Raw genomic sequence first — 24,371 nt, 5'->3', positions numbered from 1 at the left:
AAACCACCATGATACTGTCATCGTCAATGCCGTCTTCAAGCGTGGCCACAACTTCGACTCTTCATCACCATCGGCTTTAACACCACCACCATCGTCACCGTCGTCTTCAATCTAAGGTACCACCGTCTTCAACCACCGCCGTGTCGTGGTGGTGGGACGGTGGCCATTTACGGTTGTGTACCATGGTGGCAGAAGTAACTCAGTGATGTTGTGCAACATATGTTGCTCCGATTTCGATTGTTGTTGGGTTTCATTTAGAAACCCTTGGCGGCGGTGGATTTACGGTTGCTTATAGCGGTGGTAAGACGGTGGTGGAAAAGAGTGTTGGACGGCGGTGGTGGCGGCGGTCGTCCGTCGGCCTCTGTTTGTTCTTCCTTTATGCAAATATACACAACACATAAAAGAGTTGGATTATTTATGTCATTTTTGTGCAGATAAAACATGTACTTCAAATGCATCACATATTTTCAACCACTTATATTTACTTTATTCAGTTTCAGTTTGGGGGTTTGATTTAGAGTATTTATTTTGTCTTCTATATTTTTTATATGAAAGTTGGTACCGGTTGCTGAGTTTTTTACTATTGAATTTGTGTAATATTGGCTAGAAGATTAGAGAGAAACGGAGAATAGAAGTTACACGTTTGGTTCCAAGTCATACATTTTAAACATATACGATTTCAACTAAACTTGACATTGTGATTTTGTATTTTATTGAGTTAGCGTGGTACTTAATCTTTTGTTTTTATTTACCTAACATACAATTCTCTCAACTTTTGTAATCATATATCTATAAACCTTAACCTAAACATATGTAGAAACCTTAATCTTTTGTAAGAGTTTGTGTGTCTGCATTCAAACTGACTTCTTTATTGCATTGGAAACATTTAAATCGATTGCCCCTCCCCCCGCGACGCTGGGGACGAAATACTAGTTTGACTATAAATGGAAACTTTCTAGACAAAACAAATTTAAAAACAAGCCTTTGTTGAACATTATTGTAAAAATATGATTTATGTAATGATAACAAATAAAAAGTCAAAACAATGAATAGTGATTTAGTCAACCACGGTCATTTTTTATTCATTCATCACCATCAACAACAAATAGTTGATCACTCAAAGATGGTTAAAATCATATTATCATAGTAACACATGCTCGTTCAAAATCAAACTTGATTGATACTGGCAAACAGTTGTACTTGGTCAAAATCAGCAAATGATTCAGCCAAATTTGACCTATCAGAGTTAAAACATGTTTAATCATAACCAAACAGGAAGCACTAGGGATGATGAAAGTAATTCACGACCATATCATAACAATAATGATTAAACATAGAAATAACTTTAAATACAAGCTACTTGTACATAAAAAGAGCAAATCAAGTTAAAAAAAAACCTTTTTAATGTAAAACAGAAGCACCTAATAAGCATTTAGCACAATGGAAACAGAGCCAGCGACGCTTGTATATGCATGGCTTCAATTCAGGCCATTTGATCCCCTCCTTAGAACTTTTATCTGACTAAAAAAAGTCACAGAAACCAGTTAGCCTTCATTTCATGATGAATAAAAAAAAATTAAATGAGCTAAATAAGACTGTCAAACCTTTTTCTTAAAGTATAAAAGAATGAACATTTTATTTGAGAAATCCTGAAATTTAAAACATAAATTAGCATATAAACAATCATGTTAAAAACTATAAAAAAATCATCTTCACATATTTACTTATGAGCGTGTCACATTTGGAATATATTGTATCCATAACGAGTCAAGTGACTAAAAAATTAAAGAAAAAAAAAGAGTGAAACGGGAAAGACGAAAGGGCATCTTTTATGCATACAACCCCCTACCTCGTTAAAAAAAACAAAAAACATTATTATTAGGCATGTAAATGAACCAAACGTTCAATTAACAGTTCGTGACCTGCTCAGCAGGAAGTTCGTTTGTGTTCATTTATTTAATAAACCAATGAACATGAACAATTTTTTTGTTCATTTTGTTAAATAAACGAACATAAACATATAACTGTTCATAAACGTTCATTCATTTACGCTCGTTTATGTTCATTCGCTTACGTTCATTTGTTTCGTCACGTGAGTTTAAGTTTGTTCATTTAATATAAAATAAAATGTTTACTATAAAACTGATAAAAGAGTGTTAGCAGGTTGAACCGACAGGCCCGTTCTAACCTGTGCTAAAAAGTAAAAACAACCCATTTTGGCCTTATACAACCCAAACCCCAGATCAGAGCCGACCATGAGGGGAGGCAGGGTAGTCGATGGCCATTGGCCCGACACCCTGCTAGGCCCAGGATTTTTTTTTTCAAAATAATATATATATATATATATATATATATATATATATATATATATATATATATATATATATATATGTAGCCCTGCTTGCGGTGCGCACATATGATGTATATATGTGTGAACCCTCGGGCGGGCAAAAGTGAAATTGCACTAATTTTGACGTTATTTTACTAATCTCGTGAAAATAACGTTAAAAGTGACGGACGGTTAATCAGGCATCATGTAGTGGCGTTGATAGCTGAAAGATAAGGGTACATGCACCGATCAGCCGGTGTCCCGATGATTGAGTGCTATGTGCCTTATGTCTAAGGCTTGATGCAAAACTACTATCGAGCCGGGGGTCTCACCGGAAGCTGCCTCTCTATCCCTATGGGGTAGAGGTAAGGCTGCCTACATCTTACCCTCCTCAGACCCTACCATAGCTTTGCTATTGGTGGGATATACTGAGTACGTTGATGATGATGATTTGATGATGATATATATATATATATATGTATGTATAATCAATGTTTCAACACAATTACATGACCACTAGCTTGGTCTAGTGGCAAAGAGGTATGACATCTAACCAAGAGGTTGTGGGTTCTATTCTTTTCTTATTTGAAACATTTTAAGTTTATATTTATACAAAAGTTTTTTAAACAACTCAAATCATAACCAAGTAAGCCCGTTTAAAATTAAATTGTTTAAACCAACAAAATGTTCATTTCACTTAAGACCCAAAAAAATTTCCGCCTTCTCGGAGCCGGCCCTGCCCCAGATAATTACTAAAAGTTTCAGAAAAGATAAACTAACTTTGGATACAGAAGTAAACCCTAGATTGCAAACAGCTTTAACAAATGTATCGGGATCTGCTCCACCATTGTTGGGATCAAATCTACTCTTCACCTCCGCTATCAAAAGCCAACCACTGTAACAAAACTATTAATAATCCTAATAATAAAGTGTACAAAACGATAGTTGATATTAAGATAGATACATACTTCCGTTTAAGCACTCTGTGTGCTTCCTTGATAAAATTGGGAAAATCGGTCCCCATCAAAGAAAGACAAAAAACCGCTACATCGATAGACGAGGAATCAAGGGGTGTCTGCAAGATTTTAAATCAACGTAGAAGAGGCAATATCAGCCCATTTAATAATAAACAGATCCATTCGGACATATTTTATCTCCAACAGGTATAATTAAAAAAAGGCCATCTTAAAGCATGAAAACATCTTAAATCATTTTAACAAAAAAAAAAAAAAACATTCAAAGTAATGTAAAGTGGTAAACATATTTAACGTGCAACTCTTTGTGCAATTTTTGATGCAAAAACAATAACTATGCAAAAAACCATATTTATCGAATCATATATACCCAAATCATATAATCTGAAACCTTTTTACCTTTAACCCTTGTCTAGTAATGCTTCATTCTAGTAGCTTCATTACGTATAAAATGATTTTCCTTTAAGATATGTAATTTGATGATATTAATTATATTGGTAGGCTACGAGCTACTAATTATCTTTTAGATTTTATAAATTTATGAAATTTATTGATGTTTAAAACATAAAAACTATGCAAAAATTATAATAGAAAGAGAATAAAATGTACTTAAAATCCTTATGGGTATATTTTTAACGTACTAATGTATCCCTGCCTATACCTAATAGGTAGTGGGGCGGGTATGAGACATGGCTTTACAATTGAGTATGGGACTGGGATCAGATCACCAATACCCAGAGCATACATGTGTGACCAATGGGATTTTTCAAGGTCTAGAATAAATTTATTAAAAACTATAGAAAATATGATGAGAGGCTTACTTTCGACATGTCACAAGCGATTACTGAAGGATCTTTTGCAACCAGATCTATAGAAAAGACCTTATTCTTTACACCTTTGGCAAGCCGTGCATCGCCTATTATGCACCAAAATGTGACCATGGTGAATCAAACATTTAACATTAGATAAAAAAATTAACTTTCGCTCGTGCATTGATAGTCAGCTTGAAGATATATAATGTACAAATTCCCGCCACAGGCAACTCCAAGTAGTTTTAACATACTATATAATTCTAGAAAAGTAAAAAAGTGTTCTTACCACACCCAAAATCAGCAACGACTAAAAAAGAGGTGTGATCCTTTAGCCACTTGATGATAATATTAACGGGTAGTTCGGGCCAACGTGCCATTTGTTCTTGATATCCTGTATGATACTGGGCACATGAGTTGTATATTAGTTGTGTAACATTATTAGGTAATCAACTTCACATTTCTTTAGAATATTTTGATAGTTTCATCAGAACAGAAGTGCTTACGGCGTTAAACAAGGAAGGGTCTTCCTTAAAGTAGTTAAGGGCTTCATCTCCACTGTATGCATATAAATGATAATATAATTGAAATGTGAGTTGAAAATAAATATAAAAAATGAGGAAGGGGGTTTACGAGCAGGTATAAAGCTTCTCGTTAATCATACGAAAATGACCTCCTGATAACTTTGCTTTCATCTGCAGCATCAACAAGTACAAATTCACATTATATATAAAAACAACACATTGTAATTGTAATAGTAATAAAAAGTAATAAAAAAAGACCTTTTCAAGGAAAGACGAGGAGGAGGAGGCAGCAGTGGAAGTGGTTCGGGGTTTTTTATTTTGGGGGCGGTGGTTGTTTCCTCCACTCTTACGCTTACGCTTTCGACTTTCGTCTTGATTCATTATATATTCTTCTCTGTTAACCTACATACATACATACACAAATATATAATTGATTTTCACACACACACGCACAAAAGGAAACAAAAATTGAAATGCTAATTAGGCGGCAATCAAATTAGCGTTCCAAAAACTAATTTAATTGAGTCGCACCTATTGATTAATATCGGTCTCGAGAACTCGTAACCTGCAAAACACGTTTCCTTAACATAACATCGATCGTGATTTGGTTGGTGATTAGTCGTTACTTTCTGAGGCGGGAGAGACGACGACGACGAAGAAGAAGAAGATAGTGGCGGCTAGATAGATTTAGGTTCTTTTTATGTTTCTTTTACTAAAATGATCATTTTCGTCCATGTAGTTATACTTTTTGTTATAACAAACTTTTACTTATTAGTGCATCCGGATGTGCTATATATCGGTTTTTAATGGTTTATCGTACAAAATTTTAAGGTACATTTTAATGGCCTAAGCCTGCCATCTCTAGTTCTAGGGAAAACATGTCGCTCACAGGCCCACTGGCAGTGGTGAAGCTTGACATAAGTCATAAGGGTGACCGAGCTCAATACCTATAGAAAAATTTAAAATCACGAAAATTTACCTCACGAAGCGAAAAAAAAAGGGGTAAATGAGGACACCCCTTCCCCATCATAAGCTTCGCCCATGCCCACTGCATTAAACCCGTTTGGGATCAAATTCGAACTTGAGACATTGCAGTCACACCCCAACCTAAGGCGAAAATGTCGGGGCGCGAACTGATTGTTCACATCTCACAAGGTACTATCATGCAAATTAATATTTGACAATATCTATTTAATTTATTTAAATATACAATTTGCATATCAAGTATAAATAAATTACAAAACTAATCTAATAATCTTGAATAAGTTTTAAATCCTAAAAGACATCTCTACGTGATCTTCATCTTGGTAAACAATCCAACCTGATAACCTGCAAATGCGTACAAAATAGATATTTTTGTCAACACGAGGTTAAGTGAGAAAACCACCAGTTTTAGAATACAATATATAAATATATAAATAAGGTGCAAAAATGTTATATGTGCGTCTATACAATCAAACCATAACATGTAACATTGTAAACAAATAAAGATGAGCTAGCTAAACCATTGCCATGAAAATCGGGTGTGGGTTACCATAATTGAGTTGTTGGTGAAACCATTGTTATGCGATCGGACGTCAGACACTACGACATGTTAGTGATTTTAGTGTAGTTAAGGATTAACTTGTTGATCAAGTGAACTGTAATACGAATTTAAATAAGTTGGGTGCGGGGTGCACACTTATTTGATTTTATTATAATTTATAATCCTATTGGTACTTAGGGGCGAAGCCCCTAAGTCATGGGAGTTCCAAGGAGGAAACACCCCCTTCGTGGGATCCGGGGGCAATACCCCTGGTAGCAGGGTGCGAGGGGCGGCAGCCCCTTGCAGGGTCCAAGGGGCAGCGCCCCTGGCTGGGTCGACCTGCAAAGGCAGTTACAAATTTCACAGCGTATTTTATGATTTTGAAATTCAAAGTCAGATAACTGCAAAGGCAGTTACAACTGCCCAACCCTAATTAAAAACTACCCTTGATCATACGACAGATGCTCTGGTTCAGAAACTCTCTCAATCATCATACAGATTCTTGTACTCAATCTGAGTTTTATTAGATCAAAACATTTGGGAACCAACAAATAGTTTTGATCTGAAAGTGTTTCACGACTCTCAAATTTTCCTAAGATATACGATTGTAGAAATCCCCAACACGACATAATGTGATTAATATGATGAACCACTCTAAATGCGATAAATAAACACAAAATCAAATAACAAGTAACAAGTAGTCGTTCAATTGATACACAATACAAATATTAACAGTTTGTATTTGATAGTACAATGTAAAAATGGAGTTTGATAGAAGGCACACATAAGTCCCTAAATGTATTTAAAAACAATAAGACAGCAGTAGTGATTACTCACCTGATTAGATGAACCAAAATACAAGTGATGATGTGAGAAAGATAAACCCTTCGAGATATACCGTCGAGGAATCCTAGTTATATATAAGAATATAAATTAATTATAATAGATACAATACGAATAATGGATTTGGGGTTTCGATACGATTTGAGTTATGTTTGAGATTAGAATATTTATTAATTGATCGATGGATTTCTAACGTTATTATTATTATTGCAAAAACCAATATTATTGTTACCCGTTGTTTGAAGGAACGATTACTTATATTAATTAGAAAATACTATCAATTTTATACTTGATAGAATAAATAATTACACACTTTATACAAATAAATTTAATCAAATATACTTGTAATAATAATATTTAAATAAATAATTATAACACAAAAGTTTTTTTAATAAATAGTTATAATAATAATATCTAAATAAATATGCATTTTGATTCGTTAACGAAGTTAAACGATAAAAATATTATTAACGTGTTTTAAATATGTCTGTTATATTTTCGTTTAAAAATAATACATATAATATATATATATATATATATACACAGAACGAGTTTGTAAAGACGTTCAACGAAGAGGCAACGAGAATTAGTAGTGTTGGTTTAATAATTTATCGCTTATTTTATATTAAACATTAATTATTATAACCATTAACACATTAAAAACCTTTAAAAAAATAAACAACAAAAACCGTGTCCAAGGGGTCTCGAACCCGCGCCCCTGGCCGGTTCCATGGTTTGAACACACACACACCAGCCGGTTGGTTAACATACAAGAACAAGAATTTATAAACAGATACTGATAATCCCCAAGCTGTACAATAATCCCTAGAATATGCAATTCGTTAATATGTTATACGGTTTCTTAATTGATGTTAGGGTTTTTAATAAATAGATTAAAGCGAACATGCTGAATGAATTAGTTACCATAAACGATGCTCAGTTGATCAAGAACGGCGAAGATAAAGCCACAGATATAACGTAAACTGTTAACGTCCTTGCAGGCCACACTAATCTAATTAAACAAGGGGGTTTGATACGCGAGGTGTGAAGGGACGTGCAGATCAGATTAATTGAATTATGATGAACTGCTAATGGAATATTAGCGATTTAGATTAGGACGGTTTATTCATTATAAATTCCAAGATCTATTTGATCGATTTTTCTTAAATTAAAACGTCGGTGTGATTCGTTAAAGGCAAGGAAACTATTTAGAGGATTCAATTTGATTATACTATGAAGATTATTGATCAAGAAAAAAAATAGGTAAACGGTTTGGACGGTTTACGGGTTCAAATATGGGTTTGGGTTTTGGATTAATAATATAATACAAAGTTTAGATCAGATTTACAAAATGGTCCTTGTAGTTTTAATGTGGATATATAATGGGGTTAAAGTATAGTTTAGGGTGTAAATGGTATATAAATGTAAGTTGTAAGGCCCCGTTACCGGTAACCCTACTTTCGTGTTGGATTTACTCATAAACACAGTTCTAAATATCAGGGTTAATTAAAACATTTACGCGGAATATAAAACTTTCATAAAACATTACAATATTTCATAACTTGTCTCAAAACGTCCTTTGTCTTTCACATTAAAACATTAAAATTAAAACATCGTAAGTCTTCAGATGCCAGGCTCTTATTCTTCTGCCATGTGTCCCCGCTCAAGCCAGCTGTCTCATCCTACTCACCTGCGTGCATACTAAAAGTCAGCTACGCTGAGTGAGTTCTAGTTAATCACATAATCATACAATACATTCTTTACACTTCATACTTAACCTCTTAACTTTCTTTCATACACACTTAAGTGCTTTTACTTTCATTTTTACCTTCATACTTTCTTTACATACATAATCATACGTTTTAAAGAGCCTTTCGCCCTATAACCTCACAGATATTATAAGGGTCTGGTCCCTAGTTTTCGAATATTAGAAGGGTTCGATTCCCTAACATCACAGATATTATAAGGGTCTGGTCCCTACCATCACAGATATTATAAGGGTCTGGTCCCTAGTTTCGAATATTAGAAGGGTTCGATTCCCTAACATCACAGATATTATAAGGGTCTGGTCCCTAGTTTTCGAATATTAGTAGGGTTCGATTCCCTCTTCGTTCCATACATTATACCCCGAGTATTTTTAGGGCTCGGTACCCTTTTCGTAACCATACAACCATACATCATACCTCGAGTATTATTAGGGCTCGGTACCCTTTTCGTAACCATACAACCATACATCATACCTCGAGTATTATTAGGGCTCGGTACCCCTTTTCATAACCATACGACCATACATCATTATTTCCTTCTTTTATTATCTCTATCACGTTCATACGCATAAGCATTCATATTATACTTACCTTATACATAGCATTACAACCTGACAGTACGTGCAATATCCGAAGATCGTTCACGTACCATCAAGCAATCATTCTTACATAACACATATATCACATAGGGCATACACTTATCACTTAGGATAAATGTATTAACAACACATCAAGTATGCACACAGCCCCGAAAACATAACAAGGAATGGGGCTAGAAACTCACCTGAACACGGTTACGTTCACCGTTAATCGTAATTTCTTTCTTCAGTTGTGCACGGCTGACTGTATAACAAGTATACGTATCAATTAACTATCACTTCTCATAATGTATGTCTATCTTTATATGACCCACAACGAACGGGGGTCCGGGGGCAGCGCCCCTGGCAGCGGGGTCTAGGGGCGGCAGCCCCTAGCAGGGTCCAAGGGGCAGAGCCCTAGCTGGGGTCGAGCTGCCAGGTCAGCTTGGAAAAATTTTATTTCCATTAACTGTCTTAACACATTTTTCATTAGATTTTTAGTTTACTTCCTAATCGAACTTGGCTTTAGGCGAAGTTAAACCTTAGGCGAACTTAGCTTTAGGCGAAGTTAAACCTTAGGCGAACTTAGCTTTAGGCGAAGTTGTCATCAGGCGAACTTGGCTTTAGGCGAAATTGTCATCAGGCGAACTTGGCTTTAGGCGAAGTTGTCATCAGGCGAAGTTGTCATCAGGCGAACTTAGCTTGCAGGCGAAGTTCATCGCTTTGAAGGCGAAGTTGCCCAGATGCAGGCGAAGTTGCCCAGACAGCCGCTGTTCGGTTTCTTTCCAGCATTTTGAGCGATTTTAACACCCTTGCTATGGTTCAATATCACCCACTACGCTTCCCGACCATTTTCGGTCGCTTATACACTAAAAAAGCTTGGATCTTTAAACTTCAAAGATCAAGAATCATACCTTTTTGGGCTTGTTTGGATCTCGTTTACTTGCTAGTACACTAATCGCTCTCTCTCGGACCTGCCCGACTCTTCCCTTGGCTCGGCCGGCCGGCGGCGGTATGCGTGTGGTGTGTGTGTGTGTTTTGGGGTGTTAGGGAGTTTGGTGAAAATGAAGATATTCTGGGATTTTGGGGGTATTTATATCTCTGAAATCCCATTCTCATTTAACCCATCTCAATTAATCCACGTCCAAGACCCGCTCCCTACCCGATATTAATTAATTACACGAAATCACTAAACATAACTTCCTTTATTCATCATTAAAATTTTTAGGATGTTACATAAGTTATTTATTGTAACATCCCGAAATTTCCAAAATAATATTAATTATATTATTTAATAATAGAGGGAAAGTTTACTCGGGTTATCGGGAAATAAATAAATAGAGTAGGAGTTGGTATGGGTCGGGCTAGTGTTGGGTAATGTATATGGGTTATGGACTTGGGCTATGAAGGAAAGAGGGAAGGACCATGGGCCTAAGCCCATGATCCATAATTATATAAACCTTAAATCACCAATTATCTTTCATTTCTCTTACTCCATACACCACCCAAAACACACACTTAGTTCTCTCTCATTCCACTCTTTCTCTCTCTAGCAGAAACCAAGAAGAAGAAGAAGAAGAAGGATCGATTTCCGACCCGAGGTAATGATAGTATGTTATTGTAGAGATACAAACCCGTTAGATTTAGTCACGAAACGACGAGCCAACACCATTAAACCGTTTAAGTCATGAGATCCGGATGGAATCGGGTATAAACCGAACCTAAGATGAGCTTAGGGGTCACCCTAGCTCAGATCTGGATCGAACAGGATGAAAAACGGTGAAAATGGTGGTGAAACAAGCGATATCTCGCTTTTCCGGCGAGATCCCGTTATTCCGGCAATGGCGGCGCCGGAAAGGCGGCGCCGGAGATTCTGGTACGAGGTTCAGATATTGTCAGGAAATGTTCTGACCTAACCCTAGTTCGCTAACGGGAAGTTAACGAACTAGAGGTGTTTCTCTAAGAGGTTCGCTAAAGAAAACCTAACGAATTAGACTTACTTCGTGTTCAATTCGTTAAGGGAAGAAGATAACGAATTACCTTTAATTCGTTATAGCCATTCGTTAAAGAAGATAACAAACTAGAAGGGTTCAATTCGTTAAAGAAGGGCCATTCGTCAAGGGTCTCATTCGTTATAGGGTTCAGTTCGCTATAAAGGTCAATTCGTATTAAAGTAACGAATTATCCCGAGATAGAAGTAACAAATGAGATCCAAATCTTTAAGGGACTGTAACGAACTAGAAGGTTAACCTAATGACAGAAATGGTCCTTGGACTTGGAAAGAATGAGATAATTACATAATAGTCCTTGGAATTTGATAAATTATGAAAGATGCCTTTAAAGGTTAACGTGTAACGATTAACTAACCGGGTAATGATTCAATGAAGTAAAACCGGCTTAGACGCGTAAGACTAGTTAAGTAGCACTAAGAGTGGCTAGGGTGGTATTTGATATTCAATTATTAAACAGTTAGACGCGCACAACTCGAGAAGGAGTAATTGTTAGCAGAAGAAGTAGCCGAGTTCAGGTGAGTTTCTAGCCCCATTTCCTTGTTATGTTTTCGGGGCTGTGTGCATACTCGATGTGAAGTGTGAATACACTTACCTTAAGTTAAGTGTATGCTATAGATGTTATACGAGGTAGCCATTATATAATGTTGTCGGTACGTGCACGATCTTTGGATATTGCACGTATCGCCAAGGATAGTGAGTGCCAAGTGGTTTTTAGTGTGTATGAATGCTATGATGTGACTTGCTTATTATGTAAATGATATGAAGCGTGTTGTAGACAAGTAGAGGTAGAGCGTGTTAGAAGTGGCAAGAGTCTAGTAAGAGTGTTAGTGGCATGACGATAGTACGTGGTAGGGTAAGCCTATACGTGACTACGTCATTAAATTGGCAAAGTGGCAAAGTGGCATAACGTTATACGTTATTAAAGTGGCAAAGTGGCAAAGTGGTAGGTGTAAATAAGAGGCTAAGTGGTAAGGTGAGCAGGTTAGATAGTGGACTATATGTCTTCGGATACGTATATGATGCATGTAGTGGTTGTATGATAAGTTGCTTGATTAACTAGAACTCACTCAGCGTAGCTGACTTTTAGTATGCATGTAGGTGATTTGATTAAAGAGTTAGCATGAGGTTGGCACATGACATGGATTGAACGGCTGGCATTTGATGATAGAAGACAAGAGGTTTTAATATAATGTTTTGGGTTATGGTATCAAAGGAAAGATTTAATGTTTCGTAATAAATTATTGATGTTTTATTTTCTGCGAAAGGTTTTAATAAACTCTGATTTGTAGAACTGTGTTTATGAGTAAATCCGACGCTAAAGTAGGGCTACCAGGAACGGGGCCTTACATTTATATATATATTAAATAAATATAATAAACAGTTAATAATATAGTATTATTAACTCGATAATTGTGATGTTTTATTGATTAAAATTACCGAAAAACGAAAACGGGTCGAGTATTGATATTCGATATATTATAAGAAAACCTGAGTTGTTACAATTGCGACCTCCATCCAAAATCTTCACTTCCCTCCAATGCCAGTTGAGCTAGAGTTTAACACGTTATGTATTGAATTAACAACCAAATTAAAACATGCACACAATATAACATTTATTAGAAAATACTTAAAGAGAAACGTGATTAGCATAATGTCAACATTATATTTTAGGACCGTTCAGTGCGTAAGAATAATAAAATATTTAGGGAAAATGCTTTTTATAATACACTTAGAAGATCTAGTAGAAACATTTGCTTGTACATTAATCTAACTTTTGTAATTTATTTAATAAAAAAACTTTAATTTATTATTTGTGTACATTGGCCCTTGAGAATTATTTAAATGTTTTAATTTTAACCCTAACATTTTCTAAACTTTGTTAGCTTTGCATTTTAGCCCTCCAAAGTTTTCATAGTTTTAATGTACATTCTAATTTTGTTTTTTGTTATAGTTATTTATATATTTAAGATATTGATTATTTTATAATTTTCACATACGATATTTTTTTAACTTTGAGTATGATGTTACGAAATGCTTATTTTTATTTATGCTAAAATGGTAAAACAAAGTTGTATTCACAATAAAGTATATAATTTTCATTTAAATGCCGTTATAACATGATTATTATTATCTAATTCCCAACGTTAAATAAGTTGTTTTCCCAATAAAGTATATAAGTCTCGTTAAAACATAGTTGTATTTGCAAAAGTGTATCTTTTTTGTATCGTAAGTTATATAGCAAGTGTTTGTACCGCATCGATACCATAATGAGCATAACTGATACCAAGTTCTTTTGATATTTAGATAAGGTTTTTTTGTGTCGAAGTGATAGTCGTTATGATGATTTTGTATATTCTTGTTTTAATATCCAGGAACGTTGTTGAGCGTGCAATAGATAGTTATATTTTACAAGTGTTTCTATGTGTTGGAATAACTAAATATAAAAGGTATACTTCATAACAGCTAGTTAAATTTTACAAGTGTTTCAATGTGTTAGAATAACTAAATATAAAGGGTATACTTCATAATAGCTAAAAGCTAATATAATAATTTTCTGTAAATTATTCTAATCAGGGCTGACTTTGAGTATTTAAATGTCTCGGCCGATTCAAAATAGAAAGGCCCATGGCCTAACGAGTAACAAAGTTATAAGTTATTTTTTTAAACGATGCTTAATGTTATACCAATAAACAAAGAAAAATATATAATTAAAATCAAATACCGTAATAACTAACGCTTAGCCGATGATTCGTGAACATTTACTAACATTGGGAAAAAACATAGCCTGGTCCTTGTTGGCTCGCTAAGTCAACTACTGAGGAGCCTGGTTGTAACATCCTGAAAACTTTCGGGCCATTTTTGCCAACTTTCAAAGTTGAACAGCCATTTGGTCATTTTTTCAAACTTGAAGTTCAAGGTCTAAATTGTAATTATGCAAAAGTTGAATGATACGGACTGTCATTATAGACGTTCCGTATCAAAGAAAACCTAAACCCAAAGTTATGCCTTGAGACAGGGCGTCTTAGGCGTCGTCTTTTGAGACCGGTCGGGCCGCAATAATGAGACGGATTGTCTCATTTTATACGGTCCGTCTCACTACCCTTATCAGCAGCAAAAGGTGTCAAAAAACAACCCTAACGTGTCAACCACTCATTATTGACTCATGCTTGTTTGATGGCCTATAAAATGGTAGGATGCCCATTATGGTCATTATTCAATTGGAGGTCAATCAAGGAAGAGGATCAAGTTCAAGAAAGCTATTCTTGGTGTTCTTGAAGTCATAAGCAAGTTCCAACTAGTTCAAGGTGGAATATGTTGAAAGAAGAGTGGTGAACAAGTTCGAGAGGTGTTAGAAGGCAATCCCAATAATTCTAAGGTTCTGACTTAGTTTGGAAGAAATGTAGGCATGAACTAGACTTGTTTAAGTTTGATTATTATGTTTAACTTCGTACACAATGGACACTAATCTATGGATGATATGCAGTGATTAGGAGCATTTTGATCCAATACGAGTATATGGTGAGTTTTTAGGTCATTTTTTTCACAATTTTTTATTATGATCAATAATTATTGTTGTTTATTTTGCCTTTTAGGTGAAGACCCTACTATTTTCTCATTGAAGATCCAGCATAGTGGACGGTTTACGAAGGCCCTAGGTAGAAGATACGTGAATGGTCGGATAAGCTATGTTGATATGATAGATCAATATAAGTTTTCACTTCAGGTGTTTGATGATATGATACAACAAATTGGTTATTCAACGGAAGATGTGGTAGTTTGCCATTTTAGGATTCCTGAGGGTGAAAAATTGATCTCGATTTTGATTTGAGGGCTTTAGGTAACGACACAGATGTGCTTAATATGTTAAAGTATGTTGATAGGTTCAAAGTGACAGACATTTTTATTAAGCATGGGAGACAACATTGAAAACTAGTGGCAGAGAAGTGGATGAGGAAGTGAACATGCTTAATGTTGACAATAATGATGAAGGGACTGATGATGCTTATGAAGATTCTGATTTCATTATTGATGAAGATAACATGCTTGATGTTCACGGAGATTCTTTGCGGTGGTGGACCAGAAACACGTCCATCTTATGGTTAATAAAAGTAATATGTTAAATGACATAAAAAAATCCCATCATAATTTAAAATGACAAAAGAAGCCCCTCATGTGAGGTTAACTAACGATCTGTTGGATGAAGTTAAGGGCCTGACTAAAATTGATGGTGAAATGAAACTATTGTTGTATATAAATTCTTTTTAGTACTTGAAGATTATAAAGAAAAAATAAATAAATAGACGCTAATGATTGAGTAAAAATGACTAGACAACCGGCATTGACAATTTATTTAATTACTCTATTCAATCTTTACATTATATATATATATATATTGAAAGTTTTTAAACAACCAATGAATAAAGCCTAGCTACCTGATGTAAACCTATGGCAAAATGCGAACCCCATACGCCCACGATTGCCGCCAACGTTGGGTGGCCTAAGCCTGCCATCTCTAGTTCCAGGGAAAACCCGTCGCTCACAGGCCCACTGCCAGTGGTGAAGCTTGACATAAGTCATAAGGGTGACTGGGCTCAATACCTATAAAAAATTTTAATATCACAAAATTTACCTCACGAAGCGAATAAATGGGGTGACCGAGGACACCCCTGCCCCCTCATAAGCTTTGCGCATGCCCGCTGCATTTAACCCAATTGGGATCAAATTCGAACTTGAGACATTGCTTCCCTCCATCCAAAATCTACACTTCCCTCCAATGTTAGTTGAGCCAAAGTTTGACACATTATTTATTAAATTAACAACCAATTAAAACATGCACACAATATAACATTTATTAGAAAATACCTAAAGAGAAACGTGATTAGCATAATGTCAACATTATATTTTAGGACCGTTCATTGTGCAAGAATAATAAAATATTTAGGAAAAATGCTTTTTATAATACACTTAGAGGATTTAGTATAATCATTTGCTTATACATTAATCTAACTTTTGTAATTAATTTAATAAAAGAAACTTTAATTTATTATGTGTGCACTTTAGCCCTAGAAAATTATTTAAGTGTTTTAATTTTAACCCTAACATTTTTTTCTAAACTTTGTTAGCTTTGCATTTTAGCCCTCCAAAGTTTTCATAGTTTTAATTTACATTCTAACTTTTGTTTTTTGTTATAGTTATTTATGTATTTAAGTTATTTATTGATATACATCTATTTATACATCTCGAATCCTTTGTAAAGTTACGTTTATTTAATGTTTTGAGTTCGTTTTAGTTCATGTTTCGTTCATCTTTTATTAATTTAGGTTTTGAGTCGAGTCAGGTTTATTTGATGTTTATCGTGTTTTATATCTTTTGGTGTTTTGCATGTTAAATCTAATTCTTTCTATCATTTCATGTAAAGTTTAAGTTTGTTTTGCTCTTCAATGATTACATGATTACTTCACTTAGAGTTTTAATTTGTTTTCATGTAGATGGTAGCTTGAGAGTCAAGGAAAAGAAGACCTAGAAGGTTCTTATCGTTGCTTGGAGTTCAAGGAAGAGATCTAGCTTGATTTAGCAATAAAATAACAAGAAAATTCGGATTCTCCTCCTGGTGTGCGCCGCGCCGCGCGATCGGGGAGGCCAAGGCCCGTCGCGCGGTGCCTAGGTAGTCTGATCAGCCAACTTTTGCAAATTAAAGGCCCAGCTCGTTATATAAATATAGATATAAACCTAGACGAATAGACAATTCATTCCAGTCGATTTTCCAAGGGTTAGAGCCAAGATTGAAGGTGTTTTAGAGGCTAGGAAGAGAGAAGATCATAGAGCTTTCATACGATTGTTCAAGGGTCGATTAAGACGGTTTCTCTCGTTCTTTTTCATTGTTCTTGTCATTATCTTTCATGATTTGTCTCGTTGTTCTTTGTTCTAGTTATTTGTCTTTGATTATGACTATTCTAGGCTAGACTTCATGTCTACCTAGGTTTGATGAACATGTTTTGATTTGATTCTTGCTTTGGACTATTGTTTTGATTATGGATTTGTTAATTTAATAGCAAAGACTTGATTTTGCTTTCATGATGCATATGAGTGTTTATTATCTTGGTTGATTATTAATTATTGCTTCATATAGATCTTTTATCTCTTGATTATGTTCTTTAGATTTAGGGTTTATGTTTAATCATTACTTGATGTTTTGATTATTGTGATTGAATAGGCCTATTAGATCATAGAATAGTTGATTTAGGATTTTGAATGTCGATCGAGGGGTTCTTTTCCTCATTGTTGTTCGAATTAAAAGCTTCAGAAAAATTAAGAAACGAGAGAAAGAAGGAAGTGACCCGGATATCAAGCGAAGGAGAGAGTATTGTGATTTAGAAATATGGAAATGGGTTAATTATAACCTAAAAGGACGGTTATAGAGTTTCCTCAATTCGCATGCCGCCCTTTCACATCGCAGAGATATTATTGTGTTTAAAATTCAAAATTTTTACAGCTGTCACGCGCTAACAGTAAAAATTGGGGGCAATTGTTGGGAGCAGATTTTCTATCCTCCATTAATATATGTGTGTTTTGAAGCAACATCGTGTTTATTTACTTGTTCTTGTTCGTGTTCTTGAATCACCGAGTGTTGGTATTCCGCACCAATACTCGTTTGGTTGATATCATATTGTAGTGATCCAGATACGGGACTTACAATTGGTATCAGTGCCTTAGACCTATTCAGGCTCGTTATTGTGATATCAACGGATTCAAGATATTAACGTTTGGTAGTCTGGGTGAGTTTCCGGCAAGAAGATCATCAGAGAAGAAGAAGAAAGGGTGGTTTTGGTCAAAGATTATATTATTTGTGGAAATAATTTAAATTCCACTGATTTAGGTATTTAGTTACATCCAAAATTAACTGGTCAAACGTGATCTCGGGTGTTCTCGGCTGTATTTCAGAGATTTCGGCCATAGTCAACAGCTCTCGGAGTTCTCGGTCATCTGGGGTTTTCGGTCCACCCTTGTTTTCAGTCAATAAACATAGCTTTCTGCCAAAATTCAAGAGTTTTCGGCCCAAATCAAGTGATCTCGGCCTACCTTTGATAGTTCTCGGCCAAATATACTTGTTCTCGGCCAAATATACTAGTTCTCGGCCAAGACTACCAGTTCTCAGCTGAAGTTTTGTTGTTCTCGGTCAACAACATCCATTTTCGGTCAACAAGAGTTTTTGGTCAACGCGTGTTCTCGGTCAAGATCAATTGTTCTCGGTCAAAGCCGTTCTCGATCAAGAAGTATTGAAGCCAAAAAAAAAAAAAAAAAATTTTGAACGAAATTTTTTCAGAATACTCCTTATAAGTAAAAAATTCATTTTGGAAAATTTTGGCGAAAACATTTTTTTTCGGTTGATTTTCGGTGAAATTTGACGGGAAATTCGGAAAAATTTGTCTTAAACGAAATTTTTCCTAGACACTTCTCTTGACTGGGACATTCTTCTTGAAAATTTTGGCCATCATATTTTTTCGAAAAAATTGGCGGGAAAATGAGTTCGTCTGAGATACGTTTTCAACCATGTTCCTTAAATTGCGGTGAGAAAATAGAAATGTATAAACTTCATAATGACAGTCTAAGTGGAGATATGGAAAGAAATAAAATCAGAGAATTTTAAACTTAAGAAAAATGAAAAGGGATTTTTAGACAAAATTGAATCTCTTAACAAGGACATTAAGAAACTTAAGTCTGATTTTAGCATAAAGAGCTGTCACCATCGTGATGCTAAACAAGAAATTGCTGAGTTAACTGCTAAACTGGAAGCCTCAAAGTTAGAACTCTTGAATCTAACAAGCAAGTTTGAAAAGGCTGAACTTGATTTTAAAAAATTCGATGGTTCCAGTAAAGTAGTTAACTCAATGATTGAAAACCAATTGTGGTGGAAGGAAAATGAAGGTGAGGGAATAAGATACAGTCAAGTTCCCCCACCTTACAACCACAATTATGTCCATACCCCTGTCACCAAAGAACAGGAGGAAAAGATAAAGGACATGAAGTACGGTAAACAGGTTCAATCTGAAACTGTTGGATCAGGATCCCTAGAGGAAATCAAGCCTGATTTTAAATATGTGAACAATTTTGATGCTTCTACTTCATGTGCAGATATAGTAACCGATGTTGCTTCTGATAGTAAAAGGGTTCAGGCTAGTGAAAATGAATCTCATTCTAACGTGTCATCAAACTCAGATGACACCAACACTCAAAATTGTACTAATAATAATACACAGAGTTGTGGCAACAAAGGGAAGACACGTAAGAAATCAGCACAACAAGGACAGTCTCGTCTTCATAGATCCTCCGGATGTCCATGTGTTGGTAAATCATCGGTTGCTACTTATATTAAGAGGCAAACATGTTACCACTGTGGCACGCCAGGACATATAGCCAGAATTTGTGTTCATCGTCTATATGTTCCATACTACACGCAAAATCAGAAGGCTGTGCCAAGGGGCAAGAAGAATGGAAAAAATTTTCATAATTCCAACATGAGGCTAGTGCGTACGTTGACATTAGAAGAAGGGTGAAAGCGTGTTTCATCTGCGGGAACGACGGGCATTTGGCAAAGAAGTGTCACTACCATGCTGTTAACAGACAAGCCCCTCAGGTGAAAGGTAACAAGTTTCAACTGAATCCAGTGATTAAACAAAATGCTTATTTTAGAAAACCACGAGTATCTGTACAACGGGACACAGATACTCAAGGATTCAAAGCTAATATGACAGGTTTGCACTCAAATGATTTAGAAACTGTTAGAAGAAAAATAAATTTTCAGAAGTCAAAGAGTGTTGAGAGTTCTAAGAATTCGAATTCGAATTGCTCCACTTCAAAGTCTGTTATTGGATGCTCATAGTTAGGAGTGTACAAAGTCAGATATCCGAAAACGTACAGAATTACTATCTGAATCCGAAAATTCAGATATCCGAAATATTTTGGATTCCAATTTTTTAAAAAATCCTACTCATAATCATACTTGATAAGTTGAGAGGCACAACCATCCCATGATGCTAAATAGAGCTACCCTAAGTACAAAAAAATCGTTGGAAATATTATAAAGATGTTTGACTTGTTACTCAAAAGAGAAAAGTAAAACAAATAAATGGTAAGTTATGGCGTACTCTGACTAATTTGTATTAAATTAATCATTGGAAATAATAACACGTGACATAATTAAAAGACAAACTAATAACACATTAACATGTCTTTTTATTTTCTATGATTAATATTGTCCAGACTTGAATCCAACTACCTAAAACCTCTTAACTCATATGTATTAAATACATTAACACATCTAAATCATATTTTGAAGCAACTAGGTTACAATAGAGGTGAGAAAATAAACCGGTTAACTGAACCGATCTAAAAATCAAACCGAAACCGAACTGGTTTAAAGCCGATTATGTAGAAACCGATTTGGAACCGATAGAAACCGTAGGTTCAGAACCGGTTTGTAATTTTTCCACCAAAACCGGTTTCAAACCGAACCGAAACCGGCCAATACCCGGCCGAACCGAAACCGATCAAAACCCGAATCGAAACCGATCGTAACATGTTAACAAACCGGTTTCAACCCGAACCAAAACCGATCATAAACCGGTTTTGAGTTTTAAAACTGGTTTGTGCACCTCTTGGTTACAAGTGAATAAATTTATCATGATAGTTTAAACTTAATTATTTTTAAAGCCCAAAAAACTTGGCAATTATCTTTAAGAAAATTAATTTTAGAAGCCCACGTTTTAAGGAATTAAAGCCCAAAACCATTAAATTAAATGCATCCTCTAATAAGAAAAGATTATTATTAAAGTTTGGGTTGTTCGGGTCAAGTCGGTTGAAGATTTGTAAACTCGAATTCGAATATGGTTCGGATAAATGACCTATTTGGGTTATGACAAAATACTGTGTTAGATTTTAATTTAATCCAGATGTAAAGAAAATAATTTGTAATTCAAAATCTAACGTATTTAAACTTATTAAACTAAAAGATAAGATAAACACGTACAAATTAAATCCTGAATTAACCGACCATACTACAAATAGAATTATTTAGGCGTTTGATTCCAACTCAAATACAAGAATTAATTTCATCTATTATAAATACATACAACCTTGTAGTATGTATTTTTGCAATTCGTTATTCGTTCATTCTTCTATTAAGCAACAATGGGTGGTGGTGGTGTGATCTCTTCTGGTAATGGAAAAGCTTACCCCGGCGAACTCACATTTAAGGTGGCGATAACATGTTTGGTGGCGGCGGTCTGATCTTCGGTTACGATATCGGAATCTCAGGCGGCGTGACATCCATGGCACCGTTTCTGAAGGAGTTCTTCCCAGAGGTTTACAAGAAGGAGTCGGAGATGAAGGCTTCAAGCAACCAATACTGCAAGTTTAACAATGCAACTTTAACCTTGTTCACATCATCCTTGTATCTGGCTGCTCTTTTCGCATCATGTCTTTGCGGTTGCCATTCCGTTCTTTCAACAACTAACCGGCATGAATGTGTTCATGTTCTACGCTCCGGTTTTGTTTAAAACCATGGGGTTTGGAGACAACGCGTCCCTCCTTTCCACACTCATCACCGGGGCGGTTAACATGATAGCAACGATCGTTTCGGTCCTCTTGGTCGATAAATATGGAAGAAGGTTTTGGTTTTTGAAGGAGGCATTCAAATGTTAGTTTGTCAGGTAAATTAAGAATAATTTTTTGAAATTGCTGTTCTTCTAAGAACTGAATTGTGATATTAATCAATCTAATTTGTATTATTTTTGTAGGCTGTGATCACGTTTGCAATCGGTTACAAGTTTGGGATAAACGGAAACCCGGGTGAGCTTGAGAAATGGTATTCGGCGCTCGTAGTTATAGGCATTTGCATATACATTGCCGGGTTCGCGTGGTCTTGGGGGCCGTTGGGTTGGCTCGTGCCTAGCGAAATCTTTCCACTCGAGATCCGATCAGCCGCACAAAGTGTTACTGTTTCAGTTAACATGTTATTCACCTTCTTCATTCACAAATCTTCCTCCAACTGTTGTGATATTTAAGGTAACTAAAACATATTAGTTTATAATCTGTATTTACTTAATTGTATAATCTTTACATGCATGTGTGTATATTAATTTGCATGTTTTTGATACTTCAGGTTTGGGTTGTTTATATTCTTTATGGTTTGGGTCGTTGTGATGACGGCTGTTGTTTACTTTTTTTTGCCGGAGACCAAGGGAATTCCGATTGAAGAGATGGCCGGAATTTGGAAGGAACACTGGTATTGGAAAAAGTTTATTCCCGTGGCTGATGAAGAAATGGCGGATGTTAAAAAGGAGACAAACAACAAGGATGATCAAGAACGCGAAAAATAGTTTATATTGGAAGTTAATCCTGAAACAAGCTTAAAATGAAGTTGAAGGGTTAAGTGAAAATGTTGGTTCATTTTAATTAGTTTATTTGAGTTTGAGTAGTGATAGTAGGATTAGATTTGGGGTTCAAGTTTTTATTAGTATAAATAGAGGATTTAGAGTTAATTGTAATTTGTGATTTTAGTTTTTAATAATATTGAAAAGAGTCGTGAGCAGTTCTCACAAAATATCGTATTCTTCATCCGATTATTCCAGGTTACGTTTTATATACTTCAGCATTAAGTTTAGTAGTTTGAATCTATCGATGTAGGGGATTCTTGGTTTTATTTGTGGGTACTCGCTAGTTTTATATTTTGTCAATCATTCTATTTTAATAATAAATTCCCGTCTCATTAAACAAAGTAAAAGTAAAGTTTTGTGGAAGTGCAAATATAAGCCAAATACCAGATTTATATCTATCTTTATAACTAAAAGTAGTAATATAATTGTAATATGTATATGTATATGGTATAACACTCATTACTTGAATTAATCTAATCGGATTCATAAATATGGAAAAATCAAATAACGAAATGGAATTAGGAATCGGGTACTTATCCGAACCAAAACAAAATTCGGATTCGGTGTTTTAGCTGGATTTGAATTTATGAATTTCAAGTCGACCCGAATAACCAAAATTGGAAAATCTTTTTTTTTTTCTTTTCTTATGAATCTACTTAATGATTTAGGCTTTTAACTTTTCAAAACATTGGTTTCAAAAATCAATTTGTTAAAAAAACACTAGCCCAAAACTTTTGTGGGCTTCCAAATCAATTTGTTGGGTTTCTATTTTGTTTACTCTGCAATGGTACCGGTTAACAGATACTTAGTGAGACGTGTATACACAAAAATATACATACTACATAAAATATAACCAGTATTTGTGACGGACGCATACCTTTCAAAATTTTCGTCGAAAAGCTTTAGGTCAAATAAATTCAAAGACGTTACTTCCCTCCTTTTCTATATCATGCGCTCCACTCTACCTCATCCCTTCATTGTTGTTAGTGGAATTTGGAAACCTAAGCATTGTTGTATAATTTATTTATTCAATCTTAGGCTTAGAACTTAGAAGTTGTTTATTATTTGTGATGTCGATATATAACATGATTAATAAAGAATTGAGTGTGCGTATAATAAGAATAAGATGCATATATGGGTATATATATAATATATAAGAGATGAATATATCAGGGGAACTTGTATTAGTATAATAGTATTAGACGTCCTTGTTCAAAATGTAAGTGTTTACACTTTAAGGAGGGTAGAGATGTTAGGGCCGACTTGTTTTAATATGGATTCATGTCTGATTATTATACATATTGTAATTCAACTAGAATTTTGACCCGTGCGCGTTGCGGCACAAATACGTGAAAGTATTAACATTAATGTATTGTATGTACACAACCTCTGTATGGATTAAAGTATAAATTTGTTCACATTAGTTCCTAATATAATCATTAGTTGCAGAATGTGTTTTAGAGCACTCGTGCAAGATGTCACTATTTATGTGTTTGTAGCACGACATATATTTCCTCACCCTGTATTAAGAAAAATAACTGCAGTCACAGAGTATATAATAGTCAAAACAGGTTGG

At 35.1% G+C, this 24,371-nt stretch overlaps 1 protein-coding gene and 1 pseudogene across 1 annotated transcript; one reads left to right on the top strand and one right to left on the bottom strand.

The window, feature by feature from the left end:
• Window positions 1-254: 254 nt before the first annotated feature.
• LOC143619233 (ribosomal RNA-processing protein 8-like) lies at window positions 255-5,017 on the bottom strand. The gene is made up of 8 exons (XM_077091210.1): window positions 4,895-5,017; window positions 4,746-4,807; window positions 4,619-4,670; window positions 4,402-4,516; window positions 4,125-4,219; window positions 3,298-3,404; window positions 3,110-3,224; window positions 255-374 (listed from the first exon to the last, which is right to left on the bottom strand). Exons 1-8 carry the CDS (start codon window positions 5,015-5,017, stop codon window positions 255-257), a joined length of 789 nt encoding a protein of 262 aa, XP_076947325.1.
• A 16,608-nt stretch (window positions 5,018-21,625) lies between these two features.
• On the top strand, window positions 21,626-22,763 carry LOC143619232 (sugar carrier protein C-like; annotated as a pseudogene).
• The last annotated feature ends 1,608 nt before the right edge of the window (window positions 22,764-24,371 follow it).

This window comes from Bidens hawaiensis, unplaced genomic scaffold (assembly GCF_021521415.1).
Source record: "Bidens hawaiensis isolate Kalapana, Puna unplaced genomic scaffold, B.hawaiensis_p1.1 tig00002423_1, whole genome shotgun sequence".
Taxonomy (NCBI): Eukaryota; Viridiplantae; Streptophyta; class Magnoliopsida; order Asterales; family Asteraceae; genus Bidens; species Bidens hawaiensis.
Note: the sequence above shows the minus strand (reverse complement) of the source record. Positions and strands in the feature narration are given on the sequence as shown.